Source organism: Sarcophilus harrisii, chromosome 4 (genome assembly GCF_902635505.1).
Source record: "Sarcophilus harrisii chromosome 4, mSarHar1.11, whole genome shotgun sequence".
NCBI lineage: Eukaryota > Metazoa > Chordata > Mammalia > Dasyuromorphia > Dasyuridae > Sarcophilus > Sarcophilus harrisii.
Window position 1 is genome coordinate 343,855,810 of NC_045429.1, and position 10,585 is coordinate 343,866,394.

At 35.9% G+C, this 10,585-nt stretch overlaps 1 protein-coding gene across 1 annotated transcript; it reads left to right on the forward strand.

Moving 5' to 3' along the window:
* Positions 1-7,860: 7,860 nt before the first annotated feature.
* On the forward strand, positions 7,861-10,268 carry KIF2B (kinesin family member 2B). The gene has a single exon (XM_012548080.3). It carries the CDS (start codon positions 8,074-8,076, stop codon positions 10,000-10,002), a length of 1,929 nt encoding a protein of 642 aa, XP_012403534.1. The 5' UTR covers positions 7,861-8,073; the 3' UTR covers positions 10,003-10,268.
* The last annotated feature ends 317 nt before the right edge of the window (positions 10,269-10,585 follow it).

A 10,585-nucleotide genomic window follows, 5' to 3' on the forward strand; every position in this document is an offset into this window, starting at 1 on the left:
CTCTTCTTTTTCATAATTTTCCTGCATAACTCTCATTTCTTTTTTCTGATTTTTCTTCCACTTATCTCACTTGATTGAAAAAATCATTTTTAAGCTCACTGGAAAGGATAATTGTTCTCAAGCCCAAGTCATATTTCCCTTTGATACTTCACAGGTAAGCATGTGAATCCTCTTATGAGTTTGTGTTTTGATCTTCCTTGTTTATATAGTAGCTTTCTATGGGTTCTTTTCTATTTCTTATCCATTTTAAATCCTATTTGTTGACTGTTAAAGTTGAGCTCCACTCCCAGAGCACCTGAGACAGTGTCCCAAGGTTTTGGTGCTGGGCCACTTGCAGGGATTCAGGTGCTTGTGGTTTGCCCACTGCATTGAGGTGACCCAGCCTAGTCATGTCTTTTGTGCCAGGGTTCTGGGGCTCACAATTTGCCTCCTTTTCTGGGGTTGCAAGCCTCATAACTGGCTACTACGGTGCCACTGGACTGCTGAGCTAAAATGAAGGGTCCTGGGTTGCTGATCTGCACTGTGGCTAAGAACCTCCCTGGATTCACCTGACACATCTGCTGACTTGCTCTCCCCTTTTACCAAGTGGGTCAGACCTTTCTCAAAGTATTTCTAAATTATCTTAAGCTGGGAAATTATTTCACTCTGTCTTTTGGTGAATTCTGTTATTCCAGAATTTGTTTAGAGGTTTGATTTAATGTTGTTTCCAAAGGAAACTTGGGAAAGCTCTACCAGTTCTTGACTTTTCTCTGCCATCTTGGCTCCACTCCTTTATTGAATTTTTACCGTTTTTGCCCTTATAATATACTTAGCAATCATGTAAAAATAGCCAATTAAGCAATGTCCTTTAATATTCTCAGAAAAGATTGCTTAAAATTAATACAGTTGTCATAGTAACAAGCTTGCACTATGGAATGTTAAGGGTATCTTGGAAGTTTGAACTTCTCTGCCTTTGTTAAGTTTGGTAACAAATAAATGTTGAAATATCAGAAGTCAAAAATTTATAGTTACTTTGGCAAAATGCCATTTATATACTCTAAGTTCCTATTATTTTTCAATAGATAAAGGTTGGCAAGATGTGACATTGGCTTCTACAAAGAACTTTTTAGAAATTGGAAAGGTTTAAGGCCTCATGACCAAAGACATTCAGAGAAATATTCTAAACACTTAGGAAGAACAAAATTAACTTCAAGCATGCTTCCACGTACCAAGGAAACCCAGACCTTCCCCCATCACTCTCTCCACCCCCCAATACCACTTAATGATCAAACAAACAGAACAGCTGCTAGATGTCAATTTAGGATCATGCTCAAAGGTTGTTTATTTGATGCTTCTCTCCTGGGAGATTAGTATTTAAAATGAGATTAGAAATCACATTCCCTGCCTTAAAACAATCTTGACAGGCTCCAAACTGGGACTGTACATGTAACTAATCAATGTAAATTACTGAGCTCATTTTCTAAAGGTAAGAAGGTAAACCTATCCTACTCTGAAAAAAAAAAAAAAATACAACACCTGAGGAGGTGTGGAGTCAGAAGCAATTTTAAACAAACCAGATACATCATTTGGTTATAGCTAGTAGAAGCATCATTAGTAACTAAAGCTTAGCAAGTATCTTTAAGTTTATTGTATGCAAGGATTAAGTATAATACTTTTTAAATGTACAATAATCTTTAACTTAAAATATCTAATTATTCTATCAATTATAGATAAAGAATAAATACTTGTTAAATATGGTATTTGCATACTCTTCCTGATAACAAAAGTTGTATTTCCCTTACCTATCCCCCAAGGTCATAACTAATGATTTGATGTCTTATCTGGAAGAATAATCTCCTTAAACTCTCTGATCCTCAGTTGTCTTATTTCTTAAATATTAGTGTTAGAACAGATGATTTCCATAAAGGGGGAAAAGGGACCCCTTTGTGGTAGCCCTTTATGTAGTGGCAAGAATCTGGAAACTTAGTGGGATGCCCATCAATTGGAGAATGGCTGAATAAGTTATGGTATATGAATGTTATAGAATATAATTGAAGTATAAAAATAGATAAGCAGGATGATTTCAGAGAGGCCTGGAGAGACTTACATGAACTGATACTAAGTGAAATGAGCAGAACCAGGAGATCATCTTACATGCAACAAGACTATGTGATGACCAATTCTGATGAACATGGCTCTTTTTAACAATGAGATGATTGAGTCAGTTCCAATGATCTTGTGATGAAAAGAATCATCTACATCTAGAGAGAGGTACTGAATGTGGATCATAACATAACATTTTCACTCCTTTTGTTGTTGTTTGCTTGCATTTTGCTTTCTTTCTCATTTTGTTTTCTTTTTGTCTGATTTTTTTCTGATTCAATTATATTGAATACATATATTAACTTTAACACATATTTTTAACATGTCTAACATATATTGCATTACTTGCCATCCATAGGAGGGGATGAGGAGAAAGGGGAGAAAATTTGGAACACAAGGTTTTGAAACAGTCAATATTGAAAAATTGTCCATGCATATGTTTTGAAAATAAAAAGCTTTAATAAAAAAAAGATGATCTCATAGGTGGAAACAATCTATCATTGCTGATAGTAATTTTCCCAGGGATAAATATTTATTAGAAAGGGGGAAAATATGTTAGAGAAGTTAATCACCTCATCTTAATGCCTATCAATTTTTTAGCCTCATAGTAACTAGTTTCTCTTCAACTTTAAAGATTTTACTTTTTATTCATGTATTTAATATTCATTTACTTTACACTGTATTCACAAAATTCATATAATTTCAAGGAATTGTTCTAAGTACTGCAATAAATCTTTTCTAATTGCCATATTTAGATGGTTCTCTCCTCACTATAGTTGCAGGGGTAGATGGGTGGGAGGGTAAAAGGAGGTATCTGATTTTATTGGTTCAGAAACCTCCTGTGTTAAGACTCTCGTGGATATAAATAAACTATTCTTCTGGAACTTACATTCTCAGAGGATTGTCTAAGATGCAGAGGGGGTAAGCAATTTGAGAAGAGTAGAATAGCTAGTATGTGTCAGAAGCAGACCTGAACCCAATTTTTTCATGTAAATCTTTCTAAGCCATTCTAAAAATAACTTGTTTATCATTTTTATAGAACAATAATATTCCATTATTTCATATACCATAATGTATTCCTTTCCCCAGTTGATGGGCATTTACTCATTTTAAAGTTCTTTGCCAACACAAAAAGAACTGCTACAAACATTTCTGCACATGTGGGTCCTTATCCCTTTTTTATGATACACAGACAGTATGGGCACTGCTGAGTCAAATGGTATGCACACTTTTATAGCCCTTTGGGCATAATTCCAAATGATCTCCAAATTGGTTGGATCATTTCACAACTCCAACAACAATATATCCCTTCCAATATAAATCACTATCTTTTTCTTTCATTTTGTACGATCTGAGAGGTGTGAGAGATCTCAGAGTTATTTTAATTTGCATTTCTCTGTTCAATAGTGACTCAGAGCATTTTTTTCAAATGACTATAGATGACTATTTCATCATCTGAAAATTGTTTGCTCATATCCTTTGACCATTTATCAATTAGGCAATGACTTCTATTCTTATATTTTTTTATATATTTTAGAAAAGGGGCCTTTATCAGAAACAATGGTTGTAAAATTTTTTTTCTCCAACTTTGTACTTTTCTTTTAATCTTGTTTCTGTTGGTTTTTTATTCAAAAACATTTTAATTTAATGTAATCAAAGTTGTCCATTTTGCATTTCATAATGTCTTCTAGTTATTCATTGGTCATACATCACACTGTTCTCCAAAGATATGAGAGGTAAATTATTCTTTGCTCTCCTAATTTGTTTATGACATGACCCTTTATACTCAAATTTTGGTATTTTGGTATATTTTCCAATTTTCTCAGCAAATTTTGTAAAATACTATGTTCTTATCTCAGAAGCTAAAGTTTTGGGGTTATCAAATACTAGGTTATCATGGACCTTGATTATTATGTCATATGTCTCTAATCTATTTCACTGATCCACCACTCTACTTTTTTAGCCAGAACCAAATGGTTTTGATGATTGCTGTTTTATAATATAGTTTTAGGTCTGGTACTGCTAAGCAACCATCTTTTGTTTTTGTTTTTTTTGTTTGTTTGTTTGTTTATCCATTAATTATCTTTATATTCTTGATATTTTTTTCTTCCAGATGAACTTTGTTGTTATTTTTTCAAGTTTTATAACACAATTTTTGGCAATTTGGTCTGTATGGCACTGAACAAATAAACTAATTTAGGCATAATTGTTATTTTTTATTATATTAGCTCAGCCTACCCATGAGCAATGGATATTATTTCTAATTGTTTAGATATGACTTTATTTGTGGCGGAAGTGCTTTGTAATTGTGTTCATGTAGTTCCTGGCTTTGTCTTGGCAAGTAGACACCCAAATATTTTATTTTGCCTACAATTATTTTAAATGGAATTTCTCTTTCTATCTCTTGCTGCTGGACTTTTTGTGTGTTTATTTTATATCCTGCAACTTTGCTAAAGCTGCTAATTGTTCCAAGAGGTTTTTGGATGATTTTCTAGGATTCTCTAAGTATATCATCATATCATTTGCAAAGAATGGTAGTTTTATCTCTTCGTTGCCTGTAATTTCTTTTCTTTTTCTTTTTGCTAAAGTCAAATCCAGTTCTTCCTGATAACAAAGCTATGTCACACTATCTTTGATTATGAGTTTACTAAATCATTTACCAAAAAAAAGACAAATGAAGAAAAGGAAAATAGGATACTAATTTCCCTCCCAATTGAGAGAGAAATATTCTATATCCTATTTATGTTTATTGCTATTTTTAAAATTTTTGTCACTTTCAAATATATTAATTCCTGTTCCTTGAGGCCCCCCTCATAAAAAAGAAAAAAAATCAATGCAATAAAAATAAGCAATGCAAATGAAAAATAATTTCAGCTGTTTGAAACTATATGTAGTATTTCATACCCATAATTATTCATCTCCTAGTGAAAGGAGGACAAATATATTTTCTTATATCTTCTGTAAGACCATGCTTGATAATTATGACTACAAACTTTTCATTTGGACATTGATTTTTTTTTTCCATTTGCATTTTTGTATTCTTTTTATACATTGTATCCCTGGTTCTGCTTATCTCACTTTAATTGAACTCATAACATTGTCTCATCTTCTGTACTTTCCATCTTCATCATTTCTTATGTCACAGTAATATCCCACTATATTCATGGAACACAGTTTGTTTAGCCATTCTGTAATTGATAAGCATGTAGTTTATTGTGAGGGTTTTGCTTCTACAAAAACTGTCGCTGGGCATGTAGTATTGCATATGGAATTTGTTCTTTACTTCTCTTTGCCTTCTTTAGAATACATGCTTATCATTTTTATTTATAAGTGAAAGGGTATGAATATTACAGCCATTTTTAAGGAAAATTTGTTTCTTCTTTTTCTTCTTTTTTCCTCCTTTTCCTTTCCCTCCCCCTCCTCTTTTTTCATTTTATTAATTATTGTAAAAGATCGTGCCATCTGTATCCCAAAGACATAAAAAAGGAAAAGGACCTATATATACTAAGTATTGATTGCACCTTTTGTTGTTGTGGTAAAGAATTGAAAATTGAGCAGAATCCCATCATTAGTTGAAGAAGTTATGGAAATGATTATGATAAGTTGTATTGTGCTAAAAGAGATGACAAGCAGGATAATTTCAAAAAAACCTGGAAAGGCCTACATGAACTAATGCAAAGTGAAGCAAGCAGAAGCAATAGAACATTGTACACAGTAACAACAATACTGTATGATAATAAGCTATGAATGACTAAATTATTCTTAGCAATACAATGACTCAGAACAATTCTGAAAGACTCATGATAAAAAATACTATCTGCCTCCAGAGAAAGAACTGTATGAGTCTGGATGCATGTTGAAGAAGAATTTTAAAATTTTTCTTGGCTTTTTTTGGGGGAAGGTTATGTTTATGTTTTCTTTCACAATATGACTAATAGAGAAATATATTTTGCATTATTGTACCAGTATACCCTATATCAAATTGCTTGCTTTCTCAGAACAGTATAATATAGTTGCTATAGACAGTATAGGGAGAAGGAAAGAATATGTATTAAAGATAATTGTTCAGTTTTGGTCATATTTGACTCTCCATGACCCCGTTTCGAATTTTCTTGACAGATACTGGGGTGGTTTGCCATGTCCTTCTCCAGCTCATTTATATATGAGAAATTTGAGATAGGTGACTTGCCCAGGGCCACATAACTAATAAGTATCTGAAGCCAGATTTGAACTAACTTCTTCCAGATTTCCAGGCCCAGTATTTTACTCACTGAGCCATTTAGCTGCTGTTACAAAAATTTTGTACTTGTTTATCTAGGATAACAAAGTGGTAGAATAGGAGGAAAAAATCTTTGCATCAAATGATTATTTGTTAATCAATATATATGTACAAATAATACATGTAAATAATACACATATATATGCATATACATTGTGTGAATTATATTTATATATGTTTATATATTTTTATATGAATACAAATACATGTATAACCAAAAACATTCCTAAAAAGATAGAGAATATGAATAAACAATCTCAAAAAAGTATGCAAAAGCAAATAAATGATATACACAATGAATACAACTATGTAAGTGAAAAGAACAACAATAACAAAATAATACAAAATAATTTTGTATTAGGAGATTAGGAGAGATTAGGATAGGTCTCAAATAGGAATTGAGTCTTGAAGGAATCTATACATCGGATGATGTCCAGACAAAGATTAATGTATATTAAGCATGAGGTATAACTAGTATTCTGTGGAGCCTGGAGATGGAATATTTACCCTGTGAAAAAAGTAGGAAAATTTGGCAGAGACTTATACTTAGCACAGTTCCTGGCATGCAATAAAGCCTAAATAAATACTTACTGATTGACTGAAGTTAGGTAATATATAATAAGCCTGGAAAATGAGATTATCGCCAAATTCTAATAATTTTTATATGCTAAACTGAAGAAGATATATTTTCCTAGAGGCAACTAGAACACAGGACCTTCTTGGGATGAATAGTGACATGAACATATTAGGGACCCTATTAAAAGTTGAAATCAGTCTTGGTAGACATTTTCTGTGTTGGGGGAGAGGAACAGATTCTTCCAATTTTTCCCCCCACTTGTGATAGGACACATTGTTCAAAAGTTTTCAAATTGTATGCAATTATCACTTATCACTTCAGAATTTAAAATTAAAGAACACGATTGTTTACACTATAAGTTTTTATGTGATTGGTTATGTGATAGAAGGGAAAGGGAAAACCTGAGGCAGGGAAAAAATCTCACTGCATCTTTCATAGGGTTCAGGCTAGAGTCCCATAGCATTCTCTCCCTCCACATCTTCATCTCCTGGCTTCCTTAACTTTATTCAGATGTCAGCTAAGATCCTATGATTTAAAACAAAACAAAAACTTTTCCTATGCTCTTTAGTTCTAGATCTTTCTCTTTTCTGAAAATTTATATTATCTAGTCTGGATATAGTTGTTTGCATGTTGTCTCTTGTAAGTTCTTTCCTCAAACTCTCTGAAAATCCGCTTTGGATCTTCAGGTTTAGCCAAAACTCTGGGCACACTGGCCTGGGATAAGTCTCCAGCAGATTATTGAGTAGGTTTTTCCGGCCTCTTGTCCAAGAACTAGCAGAGCCTTTAAACTCTGGGACACTCTTCGGTTTTTGGACCTTGACTTCTGGATATTTTTCCCAGAGCCTGGGGAGAAGAACACCCCTGCATTTGAGTCTCCCCGCCCTCATTGTGACGCCAGTTGTTGCACACCCGGCCAGTCCCGTACCCTGCTCCCCCATTCATACAAGGGCGCCCTCCTAAAGGGCTCTCCAACTCTTTGGCTCTGTGTCCTTGCACCTCTGGATGACTCAGACCCTGCCTATTCCACTTAAGCACCCCTGGGACAGTTCGACCTAGGCCGACGTCTTTCCGCCCCTCCATCACGGCCAGCCAGATTTCTTTCCACGTTTTACCTGGCTCTACCTCTCTGAAACGCATGAGTCCGCACTTTGGATCCATTCACATCGGCATTTCCTTAAACATCAGGAGGAGTGACGGGAGGGTCCACCCTGCAGTCGTTGCTTCGGTAAACAAGAACAACAATAGTGTAACAGTGGAGTGGGTAGAGAAGGGCACCAATAAGGGCAAGAAGGTCGATCTAGCCTCGGTGTTCTTGTTGAACCCAGGATTGGCCACTCCAGAATCATCGCTGCCGTTGTCCGCGCTCTATTCTGCCAAGGGAGACAAGAGCTTGGCAAACCACTGGGTGGTGCGTCCACAGAAGAATGAGACCGCTTCAGGAGACAACGTGGTGACCTTCAGTGAGCCTATCTTGGTCAAGCAGAGAAAGTCACATTGCCTACGGGAGATTGAGAAACTACAGAAGCAGCGGGAGAAGCGAAGGCAGCAGCTGCTGGAATTTCAGGCCAAGAAAGCCCTAAATGTCAATGTGGTTAGTCCCAACTACGAGATTATGTGTATGATTCAGGAATACCGTAGGCAAATGGATTACTCCAAGATGCTTAGCTCGGAAACTACAGACTATCACCGAATCTGCGTCTGTGTACGCAAAAGACCACTCAATCAGCAAGAAGCTCTGTTGAAAGACTTGGACATCATCACCATCCCCACCAGGAACGTGGTCATGGTGCATGAATCCAAGCAGAAGGTGGATCTAACTCGCTATCTTGAACATCACACCTTCCGATTTGACCATGCGTTCGATGACACTGCCTCCAATGAGTTTGTGTACCGATTCACTGCTCAGCCGCTGGTGGAGAACATCTTCCATAAGGGTATGGCCACTTGCTTTGCCTATGGTCAGACGGGCAGTGGGAAAACTCACACTATGGGAGGGGACATTTCTGGCAGAAACCAAGACTGCTCCAAAGGCATCTATGCTTTAGTGGCTGAAGATGTCTTCTTAATGCTCAAGAAGCCCACTTATGAGAAATTGGACTTGAAGGTCTATGGGACATTTTTTGAGATTTATGGGGGCAAAGTCTATGATTTACTGAATTGGAAGAAGAAACTCAAGGTCCTTGAGGATGCCAAGCAACAAATCCAGGTTTTGGGACTGCAGGAACAGGAAGTGTGCTGTGTAGAAGATGTGCTGAATCTCATTGAGCTAGGTAGTAGTTACCGCACTTCAGGTCAGACATCTGTCAATGCTCACTCTTCTCGGAGTCATGCAGTGTTTCAAATCATTCTTAAGAGGAAAGGGAAACTACATGGAAAGTTTTCCCTCATTGACCTAGCTGGCAATGAACGGGGAGCAGACACCTGCAGAACCAGCAGACAGAGGCAGCTAGAAGGGGCAGAGATAAACAAAAGCCTCTTGGCACTCAAAGAGTGTATAAGGGCATTGGGACAAAATAAGTCTCATACCCCATTCAGAGCCAGCAAACTGACACAGGTGCTTAGGGACTCATTTATAGGTCAGAACTCCTCCACTTGTATGATTGCTACAATCTCTCCAGGGCTGAGTTCTTGTGAAAACACACTTAATACTTTAAGATATGCAAACAGAGTGAAGGAATTAACTCTTGATGCTAGGCTCTTAAGTTATCTCCATCCAATTGGGCACCAGGAATCAAAGCTACTAGATAAGCATATTGTAAAGCCTGCAGGGAACAAGGAGAAGAGTGATTATAAAATATTTTTGCAGAGTGAGGAAGAAGAGGAGGGAAATGAAGAACAGGTGGCATCTTCAAAATCAGACAAAAAAAAATCAATACCTTACAATGAATCCAGTCAGTGGCTCAGAGCTTTTTTAGAGATGGCAGATGGAATAAGCTATGATGTAGATTTCTGTGCTGCCCAGTTAGAGTCCATCTTGGAGCAGAAAATTGTTTCTCTGAAAGAAATCCAAGGAAGGGTGAAATTATTTCGGGAAAGCCTCCAGAAGGAAAAGCCTGGCAATTGAGAAAACCAGTGTCACAAAAACAGTTTTGAAGTGATGGATGCAGTGCTCCAATTTCTATCTTATATGTAAAAGTGGTCCAAATAGTCTGAATGTAAACACCCTTCTACTTGAAAGCTTAAAATCTCTTAAATCATGCAAGTCATCAATATACTCATTTCTTCCTGTGCATGGTATTTCAGCTGAACAATAGGGGGAATGTTTGAATTTGGGATCCATGGGATTTAGGCAAAGAAGAGATTTTTAGAAATTAAAGGGGATTTTCCATTTAATTCAATGCATTAAACATTTCTTGTCCACCTACTATGTGCTAGCATTGTTCTAAGTGTTAGGGATACAAAAAGAGGCAAACTACAGTCTCTGCCCTCTAGGAACTTAATACAATCTAATGAGAGACAACATTCAAAGAAATATATACAAAGCAAGTAATATATACAGCATAAATAATTAAAAGATTCACAGCATCATAATTAAGAGGATTACTAAAGGCTTTCTTGTAGAAGGTGAAACAAAATGAACATAAAAATATGTGTACACTGGTGTATATTTTATATATATATATATAATTTTAGGTATCACATGAGAG

What these genes read in the sequence shown, in the direction of transcription:
- KIF2B (XM_012548080.3), top strand. Translation starts at nt 8,074, where the DNA reads ATGAGTCCGCACTTTGGATCCATTCACATCGGCATTTCCTTAAACATC.